Raw genomic sequence first — 22,827 nt, 5'->3', positions numbered from 1 at the left:
TTACAAAGGAGGGATCATTAGCCCCATTTTACAGGTGGGGAAACGGAGGGACAGAAAGTTGAAGCAACGTGCCTAGAGTCAGCCAGCAGAGTTCCCTGAGCCATCCATTCCCACCTGTCTAGGTGCCAATACTAACAATTTTGCTTCTAGAGGCATAAAAACAAATTAAGACTGAAAAACTCAATATTTGTCCTGATATTTAAGTATTGCTTATTTTGTATCTCTTTAATGTGCGTTAGATTTATTTTTAAAGGAACACTGAAGCATTAAAACAAAACTATCTCAGTGCCAGCAGCCCAGCCCTCATGAGCACTGTTCATGAAGCATCCAACAAATAGAAGATACAATCTAAAAAATTAGGAAGCCAGGATTGCTGAAGGAACTCAGACAAAATGATATCATGCAAACAAGTGAGAAACATATGGAATCAATTACTAGGGAAAGCAACTGAAGCAAAGAGTAAAAAGGAGTTCTAGAGATACCTGGGGTATGGAGAAAAAGCAGGGAATAGGATTAAGGTGAAGCAAAGAAAGGGCAGGCATCTTGAACCAGACGGCCTTTCCTAACATTTCTTCTGTTCTTTTGAGTAAATCTGTAACTACAAACTAGGGACCATGCCCAATGGACAAAGTAAATGATTCCATAAGCAAATATATTGCAGTGTCAAGGGTTATTCAAAACAACAATACTATGAGCAAAAACTTAATTTTTCTACTTTTTCCCCAAAATACTTTTACTATTATTATTATAAATTTTGTGTCTGATCATTTATCTAAATCTTACCATTTACTTTACTTTGAAATAAGTTGTGTTTAAGTAAGAAAATATCTAGTTTAGTGATCTCGTGTTTTAAATTCTAGTTTTATGGGATTTATAAATGGAGAAGGAAAGAAATTACAATTACCTGTTGAAGACGAAGACGAATTATTTCTAAGGGATTTTGTTTTTCTGGTAGCCGATACATAGAATCTCACTTGCATTCGATTCCTTCAAAATAGTTTCCATTTGCTCAGAAGCCCAGTTTCCCATTTGGAACAGGAGAAACACAAACTGGGATTAAAGCAAAGGGCACAGGAAGCACCTTTTACTGTTTTACTCATATTTCTTTGCCTACCCCTTGAATGTTGTGTCCAGTTCTGTTTGCCACATCTCATAAAAGGATACAGTAGAATTAGAAAAGGTTCAGAGAAGTGCAAGCAATGGCTTCCATACAAGGAAAGACTAAAAAGATTAGTGCTGTTCAGATTAGAGAAGTGAGACGGGGGTAGGGGGGGTGTCTATAAAATGATGAATGGTATAGAAAAAGTGAATAGAGAAGTGTTATTTGCCCTTTCACACAATACAAAAAACAGGGGTTACCTGATGAAACTAACAGCCAGCAGGTTTAAAACAAACAAGCAAAAGTACTTTTCCCACATAACACAAGTTAACCTGTGGAACTCATTGCCATGGGATGTTGTGATGCTGAAAACTATAAGTGGGTTGAAAAAAGAACTGGATAAATTCATGGAAAATAGGTCCATCAATGGCTATTAGCCAAGATGGTCAGGGATGCAACCCCATGTTCAGGGCAACCCTAAACCTCTGACTGCCAGAAGCTGGGATGAGAAGACAGGGTTGGATGACTCCAACTGCCCTGTTTTGAACACTTCCCCTGAAGTTCTGGTACTGGCCATTGTCAGAGACAGGATACTGGGCTAGACAGACCATTGTTCTGATCCAGCATGGCCATTCTTATGTTCTTATGATATTTAAAGATTGTCCCTGAATCATCTCACACAGTTTACTCAAAAGTCATGAAGCATCAAGAGGGATGCAATCATTCCTGGATAGCTGATAAAGGAGTATTAATAAATTTAGGCCTTGAGAGTCCACTAGTCTATTAATAACACAGAGTGCTACCATGTGGAAAGGCCCTCGCTTGAAATCAAGCTCGGTTTCTCACCCCTACTCTGCACCCTCATGGCACCAAGGACTAAGAAAGAATGCTGCAGAATCATTGCACTGAGTCCGTCAAAGGGAGAACACCTATCACTCTCCATTGACCCCTCTGACTGATCGAGGCTCTAGAGGGAGCTTCATCTAGACCCTGCCTGCCCTAAATTATGGTGCAGGCTATCAGCAGTGTGGAGGCCTTTTATAAAAGGTGTGAAGAGGAGTAAAAGGGCAGAAAAATTAGAGGATACTGGAGAACTCCCCTCTCAAAACAACAGATGGGACAAACTTTCAAATAAGGATGCAACAGGGGGACACACAAAAATGATGCATGCATCCTCTGCACTCATTAACATTTGACTGTGTGTAAGCAAAACACATACCTGAGTGAGCAAATGGGCTGTAGATGTAACCACCCAGTCTATGTGAGGTTTTGTGGGCACCATCAATGACCTTATTACATTCCTGTTACACTTTCCTTGGGAAATATGGCCTAATGCATCTAACTTTAAGAGGACTTCGACAGAATTCCACTTCCTTCAAGAAGATTAGTCATTTTTCTTTCCTAGGGAAGATGAATTGTTTGACTTTGCAAACCTCTCTCACCATAATAATAGCACTGACACAGCACTTCCTACCTTCGAAGCACATGCATCATCCACTCATTAACACTCGCAACGCTGTGATAAGGCAGCATTAACAACCCCATTTTCAGGATGGGGAAATGCAGGATCTTGCTCAAGGCCACCAAGGGAGTCAGTGTGAAAAATAACCTGTGGACAAAGCACATGACCCCCCCACCTCCCAAATCACCATTAACTGAAACAGGACAGAACGAATGCTTTACATGTGCAATATGAATCCATTTCTCAATGATCTTGGCTCTCTGCTGTGTTTTGAGGTCCTTGCCCTTCAGGATGGTGCTGACGACACATTTGGTAACTGTATTGAACTGAGAGATGGTGGCTCTGATGGTGGGTGCCAAGTGTTTGTTTTCTTTCTTATCCCTCCGAGACCAGATGCACCCCAAGCAATGGTGGGGCACCACTTTCTTAAAGAGCTTCTAGAACAAGAAAGAGGTTTGTAAATCGACAGGGCTCTCTGAGATTCCTATTGTTAATATGTAGAAATAAATCTTTTTACAGTATGCTGGATCTAAAACTGAGAGTGTATTAACAGATAAATGCTCATTTTCTCTGATATGAATATTTACTCTGCTCCATATATACTTGAGGACAAAAAGGAAATGCATCATGGTCAGCTAAAAAGTACTTAGAACATTTAGCTTGTTTGAGCTAATGGACGGCTGCACAGGGCTGGTTCTTGGGGAGGAGAAGCCGGGCAGTCACCCTGGATGCCGTCTTCCAGGGGGTGCTGTACCACTGTCACATTCAGCTGGGTTCCCTCCCACCCCCACACTGATTGACCAGCCTTCTTTTCTTTGGTTCACTGAATGACCGTGTGTGTGTGTTTGGGGTAGGGGTTAAATGTTTTCCATCCTGGCTGGCAAAAAGCTAACGGGGGGGGGAGGGGAGTGAGGGGGGAAAGCGTGTCTTGTGTACACACATATCACATATACAGTATGAGTATATCTATTTATGCACACACACACACCTTTATCTGCATATCAAAAGATACCAATACTATCCACAAGAACAGACTAGTATGAGCATAGTAATTATAGACGTCTATGCAAGTGTGAGATATAGTCACAACCGGTATCAGATATTAAACATATACTATGCTATCCTTGATCTTTGCAAAAAGGCCATGAACTAGCAATATATATTCACACACACACAATTTTAAAAACCCTTGGCTGAATGAAACAATCCAACTGGCTGAAATAGGATCAGGTAACCTAAAAGAGTTCTGTGTTGCTGCCCTGATAAGGCTAGCAGCTTTTTGGAACACTACATTTGTATTGGTTAACATGAGTTAAAAGAAAGATTAAAATAACAACACTAAGTACCCTAGCATTTTCCCCAGTAGCTTTCCCCCCTAAATGTACACAGTACTTACTGCATCCATGTATGTTAATTGCTCTGCCACAAGGTCTTCTGGGAAAAAAGAGAACTCTTCTGGCCCACCAGTCTCCATTTCCTCTTCCTCATCAAGGCTGAAACTGAAGGTGTTATGGAACCCATCTGTCCAGCATGGAAAATATAATATTACTTGGTAACATACACATGCTAAACAGTTAATTAAAGCCATTGTTTATTATTACCATTATTTATCTGTATTATAGTGGAGCCTACAGATCCTAACTGATGTCAGGGCTCTCTCATGCTAGGCATTGTAGTGAGACACATAATGGAATACAGTCCTTCCTCTGAAGAATTTACAACCAACACAGACAAGACTTGCAGGTATAAAAATGTCTCCCTCCTATAGCAGAACCTCATTAATCCACCCTTTGATAGTCAATATGCTTTATAACCTAAAAAAAATTGAACTATCAAAGGGCCAGATAGTGTCCCACATTCAGTGCATAGGGGACCCTTTGCATTCAGATTTAGACTCTCCTGTATGGAAGGGTGGGGTGTTAGACATTTCCTTGGTAGTATACTCTCCTGCCTGGGGTCCTATAGAAGTCCTGGTGTGGCTCAAGCTGGGGAGAAGAGAGAGTAACCCAATATGGTTCTTCCTGCTCTGCAAAGTTGATGCTGAGTCTCCTTGGCAAGATACTCCTTTACAGACTCCACGGGAGCAGCATTACTTGGGAGTGGGGAAATAAAGCTGGTGCAGAGGCACAGGGACTCAATGCAGATGGCTCTGACAGCCTGTGGCTCCCCCAAGATGCACAAAGATCCTAGAGGACCCTCCAGATTTGGGGGGGAAACCATGGTTTAGTCCATCAGGGAAAACTTTCCCCACCACTCAAGGATTAGGGAGGATCTCACCTAAAGGATCGATGAAGATATTTCATTCTCCCTAAGTCCCCATCCCATGGATTTTACTGCAGGAAGAGGAGATCCAGTCCAAAAAAAAAACAACAAAAATTGGTGGACTCTCCCATCTCTCAACAAATATTTAACAGCAAAGCTGTTGTAATGAGGTCTCGATTATTAAGGCTTGACAAAATATACAATACATTTCAGAGTATCTCTGAAGTATTTCATATCAAATTACAACTAAGCAAATGTCAAAATAACAAAAGGACATTATGTGATGGATCTTCCTTTTTCCCAAAAATGTTTGTCTTCTCTTTGTTTACTACCTTATAAACTCTAGTAGTTCACATTGGGTCTCCCAGTCATTAGTGCAAGACTCTACTGTAACAAATTAGAACTATTGGAAGGCAAGGACAGGAATCCAGATATACCAATTTATTCAAAGAGCTAAAAGAGGTTTGTGGAAATGTCTTCTGCAGCCTTATCTGCAGATATTTTATAAAAATAAGCACATGGAAATGGATTTTCATTAGGGTTGTCAAGTGATTAAGAAAATGTATTGCGATTAGTCGCACTGTTAAACAATAATCAAATACCATTTAAATAGTTTTGGATGTTTTCTACATTTTCAAATATATTGCTTTCACTTACAACACAGAATACAAAGTGTACAGTGCTCACTTTATGTTTATTTTTTATTACAAATATTTGCACTATAAAAACAAAAGAAATAGTATTTTTCAATTCACCTAACAAGTACAGTAGTGCAATCTCTTTATCATGAAAATTGAACTTATAAATGTAGAATTATGTACAAAAAACAACTGCATTCAAAAATAAAACAATGTAAAACTTTAGAGCCTACAAGTCCACTCAGTCCTACTTCTTTTCAGCCAATCGCTCAGACAAACAAGTTTGGTTACATTTGCAGGAGATAATGCTGCCCACCTCTTATTTACAGTATCACCTGAAAGTGAGAACAAGCGTTCACATGGCACTGCTGTAGCCGGCATCGCAAGAGACTTACATGCCAGATGCACTAAAGATTCATATGTCCCTTCATGCTTCAACCACCATTCCAGAGGACATACATCCATACTGATGACAGGTTCTGCTCAACAATGATCCAAAGCGGTGCGGACTGACGCATGTTCACTTTCATCATCTGAGTCAGATGCCACCAGCAGAAGGTTGATTTTCTTTTTTGGTGGTTCGGGTTCTGTAGTTTCTGCATCAGAATGTTGCTCTTTTAAGACTTCTGAAAACATGCTCTACACCTTGTCCCTCCCAGATTTTGGAAGGCACTTCAGATTCTTAAACCTTGGATCGAGTACTGTAGCTATCTTTAGAAATCTTACATTGGTACCTTCTTTGCATTTTGTCAAATCTGCAGTGAAGGTGTTCTTAAAACGAACATGTGCTGGGTCATCATGATGACCGAGACTGCTATAATACGAAATATATGGCAGAATGCAGGTAAAACACAGTGTAGGAGACATACAATTCTCCCGCAAGGAGATCAGAGTCAAATTTAATTAATGCATTATTTTTTTAATGAGCATCATCAGCATGGATGCATGTCCTCCGGAATGGTGGACGAAACATGAAGAAGCATACGAATGTTTAGCATATCTGGCATGTAAAGACCTTGCAATGACAGCTACAAAAGTGCCATGCGAACGCCTGTTCTCACTTTCAGGTGACATTGTAAATAAGAAGCCGGCAGCATTAACGCCTGTAAATGTAAACAAACTTGTTTGTCTTAGCGATTAGCTGCACAAGAAGTAGGACTGAGTGGATTTGTAGGCTCTACAGTTTTACATTGTTTTGTTTTTGAGTGCACTTATGTAACAAAAAAAATCTACATTTATAAGTAGATTTTTCATGATAAAGAGATTGCACTACAGTACTTGATGAGGTGAACTGAAAAATACTGTTACTTTTGTTTGCCATTTTTACAGTGCAAATATTTGTATTAAAAAATAAAGTGAGCATTGTCTACTTTGTATACTATGTTGTAATTGAAATCAATACATTTGAATATGTGGAAAAACATTCAAAAATATTTAATTGATATTCTATTGTTTAATAGTGCAATTAAAACTGTGATAAATCGCAATTAATTTTTTTAATTGCGATTAATTTTTTTAAGTCAATCGTGTGAGTTAACTGCAATTAATTGACAGCCCTAATTTTCATAACAACAGTTTATGAAAATCACCTCTTTCCTCTTTTTTTGAGCACACTGCCCCTTGCTGGAATCCCCCCACTGCCTTTTTGCATCCTAGATTATCAAATTCAACTCCATGACACCCACAAGATCTTAAACAATCTTGTCTTCAACTCTGTTCTCATTTTCTTTACACACCTTCCTGCCCCTCCCAAGTCTTTTCCTTTACAGACCCCTTTATCTTCTTTTCCCACTCTCATTTTCACACCTTCTGTCACGTTGTCCCTACAGCTGAAGCAGTCTTCCAGTCCCCATATGCGAAGAACACTCTCCTCCTTCAAATCCTTCTTTAACACCCATCTCTCAAACCTGCTATTCTCTTCCTGACATCACTAGTAATCTCCATACACTCCTGCTCCTGAACTGCTGTCCTGTGCCTGCCTGGTTGTGTATTTTTAAGATGCAAGCTCTTTGGGGCAGAGAACATGTAGTCTCTATGGCCACAATCTGGCAGTCTAATCCACAAAGGGTGGACCTGTGCAATGCCCCATATCAATCAGATTGTCAGATCCGGGTCTATATTTGTAAAGTTCATGTCAATGTATAGCATTAGATAGCATTAAATTATAACAATGATTATTATCGTGTATTCAAATCTGAACTTTGAAACAAATGATTGTTTCAGTTTTGTATAAGGTGAGCAGACATAGAACGGACATGAAATAAAATGAGTCACCGCTATAAAGCAGCTCTCATCAGACCCTCAAAATAACTTGTTAATTTTTATTAACTGCTTTATCCTTGCAGCATTCAAGTAATTTTATTCTCATTCAAGTGAAGTGCCTGTGACTCAAGTAGGAACCTTTTCAAGTGTTACTTCAGGAAATTAGTGCAGCAGCTGAGTGCCTGGGAACTTCTGCTCCTTTTGGACAACAATTGGATCTAAAAAATAGAGCCCTTGGACTTTCATTGTTTGGCCTGCTAGAACCAAATCCAGGAAAGACCATCATTAGACACATATTAGCAACACTGTAGACTTGCTTTTTTCTGATGAGGAATACATTTGGATTTTATGCAACAGACCTTTTTATACAGATTTAAATGCATACATTCATTTGGCATTGTGTCTGATTATGCAATAATTCCTCATTTCTGGAACATCCGGCAGGTAATGTTTGTGAGATGAAATGTTACTTTTTTGTTGTTTGCCTTCTTCCTTCTTATTCCATGTATCATTTCCTTTCATTCATCTGTCAAAGATGGACATTGAATCTGGTTCTCACATTGCACAAATTCCGGTAACTTTCTAGCTATGCTAATTATGTCACAGGAAACTTTCTAACTCGGGTACGGACTATGTGCCAAGTTTGACACTACATAGCATTTGTGTGTTACTACAGCTCACTATTGTTTCAGTGGATCTTTGACCTGGTAAAGTAAAATTTTCCTCTGTCCTTGGATGTCAGCAGCTTGTCACTCAAATAGGAAAAAACAGCCACAGGCATTTCCTTTGACATGGTGGTAACTGGGAAGAGAAGCTTTCATGACAAATAGGATTGTGACTGAATGTGCATTTGGTCACAGCAGAGTAACATTTGATGGGATTTTTAATTAATTAATTAATTTAATGAGAAAACTAATTAGAGAGCAGCTGTGGTTTTACTCTGAAGACAGAGAATGCAATTGCAATTAACTATATCGCTGTTGCAGCAACTTCTGTGCACTGGCAGAGTTCTTAGAAACGCTGGAGTTCCCCAAATTTCGATCAGAATTACTAGATATATTATTCCACACTTCATGTTTGTATTTCATCCCTATGGTAGCTACAATCTCTGTGGGATTCAATAAGCAAACAGCTAAGCAAAAGTCCAGAGGGCCTGATTCTACATCCATTGTAACCCCACTGACTTCAGTGGAGTCACTCTTGATCTACATCACTGTAAATGGGATCCAAATCATACACCCCGTAAAATTTACCCTGAAAATTCAGGTTCTTCGGGATAGTCTGGGAGATTAGGCAGTAATAGCCGTGCAAAAATGTAACTTACTCTCATTTTTCACTTCTTGCTTCTGAAGCTGCTCCAAGAGGTTTTGTGCCCTTCTCTCCGGGTCAGAGCCTGGCATGATCCGTTTAAGGTAATCCAGCAATTTCTGCAAACAAGGGTAATTGGGTGGCTCTCGGAAGTCTTCAGAGCATTGGTCAAGCCAGGCTCTCAAGATTGAGGCTATTGCACTGAAAAGAAGTACATTGGAAAAGACTGATTGATTACATACGGTATGTCTTGTATACCTGCGTAAAGAGGGTACAGAATAAGTGTAATATATTACCACTGCTGTTCGTGAACACAGAGTTCTGATTTGGTGCCATTTTTGCACACGAGCTTTATTGTAATCTCATTTACACAGATTTTTACCGTTGACTACAGTGGTGTTATATACACCATTGTAAATAGGTGCTCAATCACTCCCCAAAGATGCAAGACAGTGGCAAATCAGATCCATTATTTTTAGCAGCACCAAAACTCGCCTATCTAATCCAGTATCTCTATCAAACAAGGTACCATTAGGCCTGGGTGAAATGGTTCAGATAATAATAGAAACATCCCTGCTCCATACATGCACAACCTTCACCCAAAATACAAACCAAATAGTTTTTGCAATGTTTCTCTTTCAGTTTAGCAGACACAAGAAATGTAGATTGTTTGGATAAGCTTCAACTAATCATGCAAAATAAAACCTCAAAAGCTTTAGCATTTGGGTTGTCTATCACCCTCTGTTCTATGTTCTAGCCATACTCCATGATCTTTCCCTATATAGCCAGTATGTTTTTAAGACTATGCTGACTTGTTATTTTACAAACATTTCCGTATTTTCTACTACTGTTTCTTCCATTCCCTTCTATAATATGGCAAGCAATCTGCTTTTCTGGTCAGAAAGAGTACTTTGAAAACTGACAGTAATATTACTTGATTAGAGCAGCCAGCAGGGGTTAACTCTAGAACAGGGGTCGGTAACATTCGGCACATCGCTCGCCCGCGCCGCTTCTCGCCGCCCCCATTGGCCCGGGACGGCGAACCGCGGCCAGTGGGGGCCGCGATCGGCCGAACCTGCCGCGTCAGCAGGTAAATAAAACTGGCCCGGCCCGCCAGGGTGCTTACCCTGGCGAGCTGCATGCCGAACGTTGCCGACCCCTGCTCTAGAATTACAAGAACCGAGCTGCACAAAACATTAACAACCAAGGATGAAAACATGCAAAACTCTCTTGGTTTGGGGCTTCGTTACAAACTCAAAACAAAGACCGTATTACTCAGATGGTTCACTTGGGGCCAAATCCTGCCATCTTTACTCAGTCAATAATCCCTTTGATTAACGACCGAGTAAGGACTTCAGGATCTAAGCTCTTTGTGTTTATCAGCTTTATTCTTCTGAACAGCCTGGGATCTTCCATTTCACTAATAATATTTTTCATTAAACAAGCTCATTTATTCCTCAGTCAGAGGTTAGTTTAAAAGTTACTTTTATTTCAAATACAGATGTTCCTGCTTCTATGTCCATACTGCATTTTAAAGAGATGTCTTGCTGTTTTGGAAGTACCAGTGGCTTACCCCACTTTTACAATAAACAGCTAGTCTGTTGAATTCAGGGGCCAGGGTAAGTTGACCTTTCATCAGGCTTCTGCCCATTTGGAGATGCGTTGCAAGTGAGAGCTCATTTATAGCTCTGAGAAGGTATTTTTTTTTTAGTGCTAATACTGTTCAACCCATTTTTTATATTTAGTGCCATTGATGACGGGCACTTTCATACACTGAAAAATAAACAGAGTTTAACACAAGCCCAATCTCTCAGAGTGGAGTTGAAAAGTTCACAGCAGTTACAGACACTGATTTTGCCAGCAAAATAATTTCAGTCAAGAGGGGAAAAGAAAAAAAAAAAAAGAAAGTACATTGTGCAGACAGGGGCTGTATCCCACTGACCTCCTATCGGCTGATTAAACAATCAGTACATTAGGGAGGGAAGCATTCTGAAGAAAGGCTGGACAAGTGCCCAAATCTTGTAGCAGCTTTATGTTTGATGTCCCTGGGAAGAAACTCCCTGTACTTGATAGGCCAAGAAACAGATAGGAATGTGAGACTTCCAAGATCTCAGACAGGAAAGCAACATCATAGAATCTATTCTTCATGGGGGGATTGCAAACCATAAATCTTTGTCTGTCCCCACATTGTATACTACAGTGGTTCTCAACCAGAGGTCTGGGGCCCCCTGGGGGACCACAGGCAGGTTTGAGGGGGTCCACCAAGCAGGACCAGTGCTGGGGCCCAGGGCAGAAAGCTGGGAATAAAGCCCAGGACCCTGAGCCCCGCCACCTGGGGCTGAAGCAGTAGCCTGAGCAACTTAGCTTCGCAGGGGCCCTGCGGTGTGGGGCCCCTGCCAATTGTCCTGCTTGCTACCCCCTAATGCTGTCCCTGGCTTTTATATGCAGAAAACCATTTATTGTGGCACAGGTGGGGCATGGAGTTTTTATGGTATGTCAGGGGGGCTCAGAAAGAAAAAGGTTGAGAACCCCTGGTATACTGTACTGCATATCTTGTGGGCTGCCACTGAACGTTGGATTTTAAATTCCTGTCTTGAGAGCCACACAATGTGGGCTCTGTTCAGTAATGCTTTCAAGCTGTTATTCACTAATCTAGAGGTTCTCCTTGCTCCACTGGTATGAACCCTGTCCCTAAAATTTTAAATCCCTTACTTAGCCCATTGTTGGGTGGGAAGAGAGCTGTAGTTTTGTCACCTTTCAAAATGGGTCCACAGGACACCACTCATCACCTCACATTATGCCCCCACAATGCAATGCAATATCCCAAGGCTGACATGCTATGAAGTTATTGTAGTGACCCCAAAGATTCTATTACACCCAGCGAGCAGAGCTAGTAGGACAGGAAACACATGGAAAACCAGAGGGAGAGAGTCCCTCATATCTCTTAACAGCAACTCCATCAGTTGATTCTGGAATGGCATTGATAAGCTACAAGATGAGCTCTGACCAATATTCCTTGACCGGAAGGATAGCTATGATGTGGGGCCTTGACGGAGCAAGTCCTGATGCAGAGGTCCAGATGGGATTTTTGAGGACCTTTCTCTGCGAAGGTAGCCACACAGCATTTTTCTTACCCCAGCTGGTACTAAAGAAAGAATTTGGGGATCTTAGTGGCTTGATTGGGGTTAAAAATTCTGCCAAGTCCACCACTATTATCCCCAGGATGAGAAATTTTTATGAACATAAGCTATGCTTTCAGCTCTGCACAGCACCAAGTATATTTGCAAAAGGGGTTATATAAGATGGCTGACTAGTTTCTTACTGAATCAGCCAGCCGGACAGGAAGCTTTTGTTCCTATGACCTCCCCTTTCCTAAATCTACGCTACATACCAACAGCCGAACTGTGCTTTGCAAGGGCCAGTCCCACCATTCCTGTTTCACATGATTTCCAAGATTTCCTTCACAAATGAAGTTAACCCAACCATATTGTCTCAGTTTTACCTTGTCTAAAGTAATATGGGAATCATGTTGTTTGCTACTTTCAAATCCTCAGGAACATCTCCTGAAGCCAGGGAAAGCCTTGTACAAATGTCAGCCAAAGGTTCACAGATTTCCCTCTCATAGTATCTGGTTCTTTAAGTACACCAAACCCTTTTATAAGCAGCTGAAATAATAAGCTTTACAGGTAACAAAAGGCAAATTCTCTGTCACAAAAGGGTCTGGATCAATAGTTTATTAAAAATAACCTTCCCCCATCCCAAGCATTCTATAACAATAGCCCAAAACATTACAGCATCGGTATTGAAGGTTCTAGTGTTTTGGATAATTAACATGGAACACTGTAGTGCTTTATTAGAGCTGAACCTCTAAGAATGTCACATGGTCATTATTACCGAGAGGCTTTGTGGAAGCCTCCTGTGCCGCAGGAGAAGGAGGGGTTAGACATGAACTTGATGCCAGATTCATTTCCTGCATCAGATTCCAAGTTCCTTTTATAGTTCTAGCAAAAGCAGATTCAGTTGGATTTGACATTAGCTGAGTGAACAAAGGCACCAAGCATTTAGAAATGTTTTGATTCACTTTTGCTCCTTGTCGCTTAATGGATACATAGGGGATGTCATGAACTGGTAAACTGAAATCAATTTTAGAAGGAAAGATACAGTCTTCTCTGTTTCCATCTTCCTGGATGTGGCTCCAGTTCATTTGGGTCTCAAACCTCAATCCTCTGTCATGCTGGTGCAGCAGTTATGCTTGGGGATATGGGAGAAGAGAACTGTTTGTGGGCTTCCAGTGAGTGGGAAGCTCACTGATTCTTTGCACTACAAAAGAGCTTGTATATTTCCCGAACCTCAGTTTGATTGAGACAAGCAATCTCCTTTTTCATAGTACCCTTAATGTGGTTTCACTATGCTGCAAAATAAAATCAAATAATTAAAATAAATAAAGCTAACTAAAAATGCCTACTAAATATCTGATACCACAATCAGGAGGCTGATTTTCTGACTCGGAAGCTTTCTTTTCAGTATCTTTGAGAAATATAACTTTGGATTGGGTTTACTGAAGCTCTTAGCTTTTCTATTTCGGCTCAAGAGCATCCATGTAAATTAATGGATTCAAATGTGATTCACTTTCTTTACTGTGTAACATATGTGAAACATTTCCATTATTACTGTTATTAGATTTTGTTTGCTCTGTCTATTGATATCCTTTGAATAGTAATTTCACTGGCTAAATATATGAGGCATTTCTATGTACAGGTAAGAATATAAGATCATATTGTTTACAGACAACATTCTCTGATATCTCTCCAAATCAGATTATTCAATGAAATGCCTAACCTGACTCAGCATTTCTCTGTGGACATACTCAAGTATCAGGACACTGAATAAATATGATCAAATCAGTGGATTTGTCGCAACTTAATTAACATTAAACTTGTCCCCCTTTACTGCAAACATCGCAAATGAACCTCTACATTTAGATTAGACACTTCTAATCTGCAGTCTAATCTGAAGACTGATTCATCACTTCTACGAACTGTTACTATGAGCCTTTTAAGTTGATGGCTAGATTCTAAGCACCTTTAGCTGGAGTGCATAATATGCCACTTACCAAGCACTCCCAGTGTCACAACCCCAGCAGTGAACCACAGGCACATGATCACAGCACATTTGACCCTGACAACTGCTAAAATGTTCTCCGGTATCCATTTAAAGCACCGATCTGCAACCCAGACAAGCAGCTGCAACACTTTGTACTGCAAAGGCTTTACTAGTCTCCATCTATCCAGAATGAGCTCTGGCCAACTCTAAATGCTTGCTATCTTAAGTATGAGAAATATTCAGTTTCTTTAATGTGTTGCCTCTTTAATACATTTGGGACTGTGCCCATATGTCTAAGTTGTGGGTATTAGTACAGCAGTCTGTCAGCACTAAACTAGCCCTGAATTTAAACTTAATATGGAGAATGAGCTTTTTTCAGAGATGTGTAGAGAGTACAACCTCTATCAATGCCAAGAAGCTGATTCAGGACCTGTTCACCACTGCTCTGGTACCTATTCTGTGATTGAGGGATATCTCTTGAAAGCTTGTCTTTCTTATGCACAATACACTAAACAACTTCAGTAAACCTGGGACCCCTAAATAGCTTGGCTTGGCTGATCCACTCCACAGAATTCTTAAAATGGGCATGAAAGCTCATGGATATAACTTTATCTTTCTAGTGTCCCATGGCTAATGCCAATGTAGCCTGTGGGGTCTTTGTACCAGAGGTGCACTGGGAATATTAAAACAGCAAAAAATAATGTAGCATTTTCCTATATATTGGTTACAAGGTAATGAGACAACCCAGGCACACATCTGAACTATACAGCCTAGTTGTCAAAAAGCTAACTGGTCTATTGTGTAAACTTCTAGGCATTCAATACTATCATATTGTCTTATTTCTTCTCTTAGCTGTACTCTTGATATAGATTTTTATTTTGCCTTGCTTCATGTATTCTTTTATCCTGAACCAACATACTCCTTATTTGTCCAACACAATAGACGACAGGGTTGTTATGACCCAAAATGCCAGAGCAAATCTCTATTTTTTTTTTTTTTTTAAAAAGAACCATGAGATCTTTAATAGCCCTGGAGAGCAGACAGGCCATTATTTTTTAAAGTCTGATCCTAAAGTTGTTTTTAAAATCATAACGCTTATGTAGCATATTTGAACAAAACCAGCGGAAGTGTGGTTTTAAATTTTATGATGAGGTACTAAAATCCCAGACGTAACTCTGAACTGTCACAAAAGAAGGCTGGTAAAGTATATGAGAAAGAAAAAAATTGTTGACTATATGATTCCCTGTGAGAGACTGTCCACAGAGAAATGCTGAGACAGGTTATTTCTAGCCACCAACACTACCAATTCTTCTTATTATTTCTTTCATCCTTATAAAAATGTGAGCATAAGATGTATCGGTTTTTTCTTTTATGAGAAATGAGTTATGAAATCATATCTGAATTAGAATCGCAAGCCAAGAGAAAGTCTGAGTTACCAGTACCACGTGTTATACAAGATGACCAGAAAGCTATCCACTTCCTAGAATCTATCATTAAAGTTAGAGGCTAGTAGGCAGAGCAGCCAAGGGGGATGCAGTGGGAAATGGTGAGGAATGAGTGTGAATTTGTAGTTATAAAGCATCTGTGTAAAGCACGTATACATTTTATAGATTTATTAATCTGATGCGTTTTGTTATAAATTTTTAGTATGAAACTTTTTGTAAATTAATAAAAAAAAAGAATGTGGATAAAATTCATACATGCGGTGAGAAGTTACCACTCCCATGGAGGTCTCGGGATCAAATTCAGCAGTGCTGGAAATGTTAGTGTAAGTTACGTGCTGGATGTAGATTCATTGGAATAAGTATTTAAGTGATAAAGCAATATAACTTGCACCAATTTAGCATTCGGGGTTGTGCAAAAGTGCATTAATTATGTATCGAGAGGGAAGAAGCTACGGTGTAGCAGGAAAAGCAAATAGCAGGAAGGTGTTAAAGTGTGCAAGGCAGTGCTGCTTAAAAAAACCCACAACACATTGCTACTTCTGTTGCTCTTTCACTTCCACACACTTGACATGCAATTGACTGTCATTTTGCACATACGTTGAATGACAATACCTCACTATTTTCACCCATTTTCTCTCAAATTTACATCCAGGGTCAAATTTTACTCCTACATGGGTATAAATCCAGAGTGACTCCCCAAAGACATTGAAGTTTGTCTGAATTTACATCGGTGAAAGTATCTTCTCCATTTTTGTTCTCTCCTCTTCCCCTCTTCTGCTTTCAATTTTTTCCTTATATTATCTTTTTTCTTTCTTTGTTGGTATATTTTTCAAGCACATTTTCAATATCTGTTTTTCCAACGATGCCAATGTTTTCAATGGTACATTTTAAAATTCACCACTCGTGAGTAACACCCTCATCTCAAACTCATGCTGACAAACCCCTATGCTACACCACACCACTACATATTCCCTATACTTCACATATATATTTGGTCCTCAGCTGTTTATTTTCCCATGAAACTCACTCAAATCCATCATCTGTTTTGCAACAAGATCTTGCCTTACCTCAAGTTTTATGGCTGGGTTGACCCAAACACAGAGAGGTCAAGTGGCTTGCCCAAAGTCATAAGGGATTCAATGGCTCAGCTTGGATTGGAGCCCAGGACCCTTTGGCCTTCAGCCATTTTCTCTACCCACCACATTTTACTGCCTTCTCTGTATTTCTGACATATTTAAAAACTACCACATGTGCTTGAATGAGTGCTTTATGACAAAATGGGGAGACAATACAGCTAGCTCTATTTTCCCTACAGCAGAGAGGAATCAGAGACTCAAGCTGCCGTGTTGAACCCAGTACAAATGCCTTGACAGCCAGTACATTTCTTCTTCCAAACTCTCAAACCTATCAATGGTTAGCTCTTAATTTCTGACCTCATTTATTTAAAGGTGATCAACAAGTGTATAACAAAAATTACTACAGGATAATACTTCGTCTCTGAGTAAAGCCTTCTATTAAGGATCTCATAGTATTTTACAAACATTAATTAAGTGCCACTACACTCCTGTATGCTCATTACTGGTATTTTTCAGATGGAGAAACTGTAAGGCCCGGAGAGGTTAAGCAATTTGCCTAAGGTCACCAAGCAAATCGGGGGTGGTCTACACTAGAAAATTAGATTGACCCAGCTATGTTGCTCCAGGGTGTAAAAATACACACTCCTGAGCAATATAGTTAAGCCCACCTAAGTCCCCATGTAGATGGTACTAGATTGACAGAAAAATTCTTCCATCAGCCTAGCTCCCACCTCTTGGGGAGGTGGATTTCCTATGTCAATGAGAGAACCCCTCCCGTTAGCGTAGGTAGTGTCTACGCTGAGGCACTACAGAGACATAGTTACAGTTCTGTAGTGTTTCACATGTAGACAAACCCTCAGTTTAAGAGTGGGCAGTAGAAGCAGGAAGTCTTGATTTCCAAAGCATGGTCCCTAACCACTAACCCACATTCCGTCCCTGTTAAGCCCACACAGCAAAGGGCAGCAGGGTATGGAGCCCACTGTCAAACTTACAGTTTGAGTAGGGTTTATATCATCTCAAGTCCAGATTGCCAGCTCAGCTTCAATAAGATGCCCCACAGCATGCTATGCTGTGACATCACAATCAGCACAGAGACCCAGTAGAGTAAGGAGCTGTGCTGTGCTGGGGTTGGCGTGTCAGATAAGCTGGCAATGTTTTAGAATATAATGCTGTTTTGAAAAACTATGCCATACTCTATAAAACCCACCTACCTGTGTCTTAGGAATAGACAATGCTGGAATAGGGAATGCAAACCCCACCTCCTCCCCCCTCTCAAAAACCCCAACATCAGTTAAAATGTTATTTCTAGCAGGAAAACATACTAGAGTAAGAGCTTGGAACACTGGTTATGCTGTATATGGCATGTGATGGGAAAGGAGTGTTGGACTTATTTTTTCAAAACAAACTGAAGAACTTGAAAGCTGTGGACTCCTTTCTTCAGTTATGCAACAGACAAACCAGCAAAATGAAATTAAGAAACAATTAATAATGCTCCCATCGATGGAATTTGTGACAGTATTATGGGGAAGTTGACAGCACTGACACGCTGTACAGAGCTGAGTCAAAGGTCTTTACTCAGGGTAATCAAATACAATCATCCAGCTATTTTATGCTGCCGTTGCAGATGCAAATTGTAGATCATTCAGGGGTCAAAGTACAAATACTGTGACCTAAGATTCATTTTACTCTTGACTCTTAAAGATAAATAATATTTCACATGAAATTAAAAAGAGAGAAAGACAACTATTTTTTTACATTTAATATTTTTAAATAGCTTCACCATTTTGCACACAACATACCATGCCATCAAAACTTAAAAATGACTTTAGAATCATGTACAGAGCCTGGCACAAGCAGGCCCTCATCGCCACTTGGGGTCTCAAGGCACTATTGCAATACAATACAAAATCAATAATAAAGAATAATCATATATTTTTGTGGATAAGAAAAGCAAGGGAAACAAACATGCTTAGTTTCTCACTATAATGTGCTGGCCACCACATGAAACATGTCTGATCTGTTCTGGGAAAGTTCCCCTGCCTCCCTCAGAGATTTGAGGTTTGTACTATCTGTTAGAGTTATGACAGAGTTACTGCTTTGTGTTATCAAAACGAGCATGGATTGCTGCGTATTTTCAAAGGAAAAGAAGATTATGTTGACCACATCCTTTCTCAATATCCAATCCTGACTGAGGTTTTGCTGTACAGCATAAAGCCACACTTACTTCCTGAGCACTGTTTTAGACTCTGAGGAATTCTGGCTCCCATCTTCTTCACAGTTTGAGGTCTCCAGGTTTCCATACCTATACAACAAGATGGATATTTCAGGCTGTTGCTAAAAATCAAGCCTAAATAATAAGGACTCAAAGGTTATAAGGACTCAGTTTCCACCTAATGGAATATTGGTATATTATTATTATTGCAATAATTTGAAATGCTTTCTTATTTGGGGCTACAAATGAAAATATATGACATTATACACACATCCATGCATGTTTGGTTACTTGTGTTATTCAGGAATCTGTAGCCATTCACACAGAGTGAATGGAGCAAAGGTGTATACTGGATTTGTTTCTAAGTGTGCAGTCTCAAGCCATATAGGAAGTATGAATGAAGTAGACACAGTGAGCTTTCTAATTTGTGTACACATAGTAGCTATCAAGTAGATTAGGGTCCATGGCTCACAGTGGAATGGTGATGAGGAAGATGCTTTTTCTGCATTTGTATAGATAAGAGGTGAGATTTTGGTGTCTTCTGCAATGATGGAGGTCATTTCAGCAATGTAGATGAAATACAGTGTTTGGATATATGGGAGTTGTTTACAGAACCTTAATTCCAAATACCTTGGTTTTCATTTTTTGTTTAGTAATTACTACAACATTCTATCAACAATGCTTTAAATTAATGTGATATGTTGTTACAAGCTTAAGTCTATCTTGAGGCATTTTATCTAGGAATCTCCTTTGTTTTTAGAAAGGAAATATCAAAACACTGACATGTACATGTACATTGATGTGAACTGTCATTTTTATCTCCTTGAACTTGACTGATTCATTTGTAGTCTCCCAAATGGCTGTGGCAACATGTCTCTACCATGAGGGAGATGGGAATATGGTTGGGAATGTGATCTCTAGTGATTCAAGTAGGGAAGTGTGAGTAAGGATGCCTAGGTTCTATTCCCAGGTCTACCATTGACTCGTGATAGGATCCTGGACACATCTGTTAGGCCAGCATTTTCAGAAGCAGCCTCTAATTTTAGGTTCCCACTTTCTATACCTTAAGCCTGATTTTCAGAGGTGCTCACCTCAAGTTGTGTGCACTCTCCTCACTTCTCAAAAATCAGACCCATGGTCAGGCTAGTGAACCCCCCTACTCAAGCAACACCAGTGTTAGTTATATCCCTGGCTTATACCCAGACTGAAAGGTAAGTAATTTATCTACATCAGAGGGGTCCAGTGACGCAACCAATTCTGCACCATTAAAGCCAATGAGAATTTTGTGTCTGATTCAGCTGGAACAGGAGCTGGGTTGGGAAAACGTGCCACTGGGTAACATGGAAGGATTTGGAAGAAAGGAGACCTGCCTCTAGATCCCTTTACCTCCAACCTCACAAGTGGTATGGGTTTAATACAACTTCAGGAAAAGAGGGCCACATACTGAATCACTAATACCTCTTTCTACAGCACCTATACATGAAGATTTCTTATCAAAGTACTGATCCACCCTCCCCTCCTGCTAAGGGATAGGCTGTGACTGGCCCTTGTGCAGGGGGATTTTGCAATGAGATTACCCTGGTCCCTTATGTGCTCCATGCAAAGGCCTGTCCCAGCCTCTGAGCTTGCAAGAGAATTGAGGCTGCTTTCTGTTGATCCTCAGAGTTGCATATCATCACAAAAGGGACAGGGAAGAGTCAAGACCTGGCCTTGATCCCCTCTATGTTCTTCTTTTACTCCATTGGCACAGTCTGACCCTTGGCTTGTAAGAGATGAGAGCATGAATTGGTGTGGTTCCAGGCAGAGACAATTACTGTAAAAATCCAGGCTCTTAAGAGAGATCCGGCTAAAGCTGTAAGTTTGAGAGTCTTGGCCAAGATTTTCAGAAGTTACTAACAATTCTGAGTGCCTTAATATCTAAGTGCCCAACTTGAGATGCTTTAAAAGGGCCTGATTTTCAGAGGGCGGGTACTCAACACTTTGTGAAAACCATGCCACTTGAAGATGTCTCAAGCTGGGCACCCAAAAACTGAGGCACCCAAAATCATTAATAATTTTGAAAAAGCTTGTTTCTCTAAGATGCAGCCAATGAAAAATAGAGACTTATTCATCCAAACCATCTTACAGGAGAAAGATGAAGAGCAGAGTTTGCTCGCCTCTTTATGCTCCTTCACAGCATCATCAATCTGAAGATTTTACATCAAGGCCATGATGACGTTGTGAAGGTCAACTGTTGGCATTTAAGCCTGGAAGTCCTCCCAAAACCAGCCGGCTGCTATCTGCTATAAGGTGAAAAGTATGTTTGAGCATTACTGTCCATACTAGTAAAAATGATTTGCTCTTCTATAGCACATTTCATCTGAGAACATCAAAGCACGTTACACATAGTAACAGGGCCGCCCAGAGGGGGAGGGGCAGGTGGGGCAATTTGCCCCAGGCCCCGCAGGGGCCCCCACGAGAATATAGTATTCTATAGTATTGCAACTTTTTTTTATGGAAGGGGCCCCCAAAATTGCTTTGCCCCAGGCCCCCTGAATCCTCTGGGTGGCCCTGAATAGTAATGAGTTAAGTCTCAACAGTCCTGCAAGGCAGGTGTAGTGTTGTCATCATCCTTGCTTTACCGATGGAGAAACTAAGGCACAGAGAGAGAGTAAGTGACTAACTCAAGTTCTCACAGCAAGTCTGTGAGAAAACCGGAAAGAGCTTGGAGAATGAACTTTGCTCTTCCCAACCCCTAGGGGTGAGCTCTCCAGAACAGGATTCAGGCACACTGATGGGGCAGCGTGCAGGGAGCTTGCCCTGTTTGCTGCCCAAGTTCTGTGGATAAAGAGAGGATTTCACTCTTCAGTGCCACTGGGTACCCTACGCCAGAAGTAAATTCACTAAAAAGTATATTTTAAAAGTAAAATGGGGATGGGGGCAAACCTTTAATATGCAAATGATTTGCAAAGGCAGAAACTTTCCCTGCAAGCAGTGGCAAAGATAATTATTTGCTGCCATTCAGATCTGAAGTTATCTGTGGATATTGGTTTTTATAATCAGGGCCAGCTCCAGGCACCAGCCTATCAAGCATGTGCTTGGGGCAGCACCTGGAGGGGGGCGGCGCTCCGGCCAGCCGGGGAGAGCGGGGCCGCAGCTGGGCTCTCCGCCCTCCTCCCGGCGCTCCGGCCGGCCGGGGAGAGTGGGACTGCGGCCGGGCTCTCCGCCCTCCTCCTGGCGCTCCGGCCAGTTGGGGAGAGCAGGGCCGCGGCCGGGCTCACCGCCCTCCCCCCAGCGCTCTGGCTGCCGGGGAGAACGGGGCCGCCCTCCCCCCGGTGCTCCGGCTGGTCGGGGAGACCGGGGCCGCGGCTGGGCTTTCCGCCCTCCCCGCGGCGCTCCGGCCAGCCAGGGAGAGTGGGGCCACGGCGCCTTCCCCTGCCCCGCTCCCCGCCGGGGGGCCGGGAGCGGCAGGAGGCTTTTTTGCCGGGGGCGGCAAAAAAGCCAGAGCCGGCCCTGTTTATAATTCACCGTTAATTCTTTCAACAAAATTGAATAAGCAATGGAACAGTGTCATTATTCCAGTACTAGATATCCTCCTTACATGAAATGTTAGCAAAACGCTGACAGAATGTCAGGCACACACATCTAAATCCCATTAGTGAAACAAATGTTGAACTTAACAATCAAATAGCAATACAAGCAGGCAATTATCCATAACAAAACAGAATACCACATAACACTAACTCGTTTCCAAAACCCAAATCACAGCCTGTCTCACTATGAAAGGGCTTTGGACATACAACAGAACATTAAATATGGGTGCGGAGGAGTTTACAATGCCTCTAACATACAGAATAGCATTGCTGCAGACTTCCACTACTCTGCCCTCATCAGGTCCTGGACAAAGATCTATTCACTGAATAGCATTGTATGAATGCTTTGCATACAAAAAGACATGAGAAACAAAAGGATCCCACAGCC

At 41.0% G+C, this 22,827-nt stretch overlaps 1 protein-coding gene across 2 annotated transcripts in view; it reads right to left on the bottom strand.

Annotated features, from left to right (window-relative positions):
• The window catches only part of RGL1 (ral guanine nucleotide dissociation stimulator like 1), a 105,166-nt gene that overhangs the window by 34,660 nt on the left and 47,679 nt on the right, over positions 1-22,827 (bottom strand). The window contains exons 4-7 of one of the 2 annotated variants that reach the window (XM_054037455.1): positions 18,880-18,957; positions 9,048-9,232; positions 3,958-4,082; positions 2,783-2,998 (exon numbers count right to left, since the gene is read on the bottom strand). In XM_054037455.1, coding sequence (XP_053893430.1) covers positions 2,783-2,998; positions 3,958-4,082; positions 9,048-9,232; positions 18,880-18,957 — 604 coding nt within the window. Of the gene's footprint in view, positions 1-2,782; positions 2,999-3,957; positions 4,083-9,047; positions 9,258-18,879; positions 18,958-22,827 lie in introns of both variants that reach the window. The other variant, XM_054037456.1, reaches the window with a different exon arrangement.

The sequence above is a fragment of the Malaclemys terrapin genome, chromosome 8 (assembly GCF_027887155.1).
Source record: "Malaclemys terrapin pileata isolate rMalTer1 chromosome 8, rMalTer1.hap1, whole genome shotgun sequence".
NCBI lineage: Eukaryota > Metazoa > Chordata > Testudines > Emydidae > Malaclemys > Malaclemys terrapin.
The sequence above is the reverse complement of the archived record's forward strand: the minus strand, read 5'-3'. Positions and strand labels throughout refer to the sequence as shown.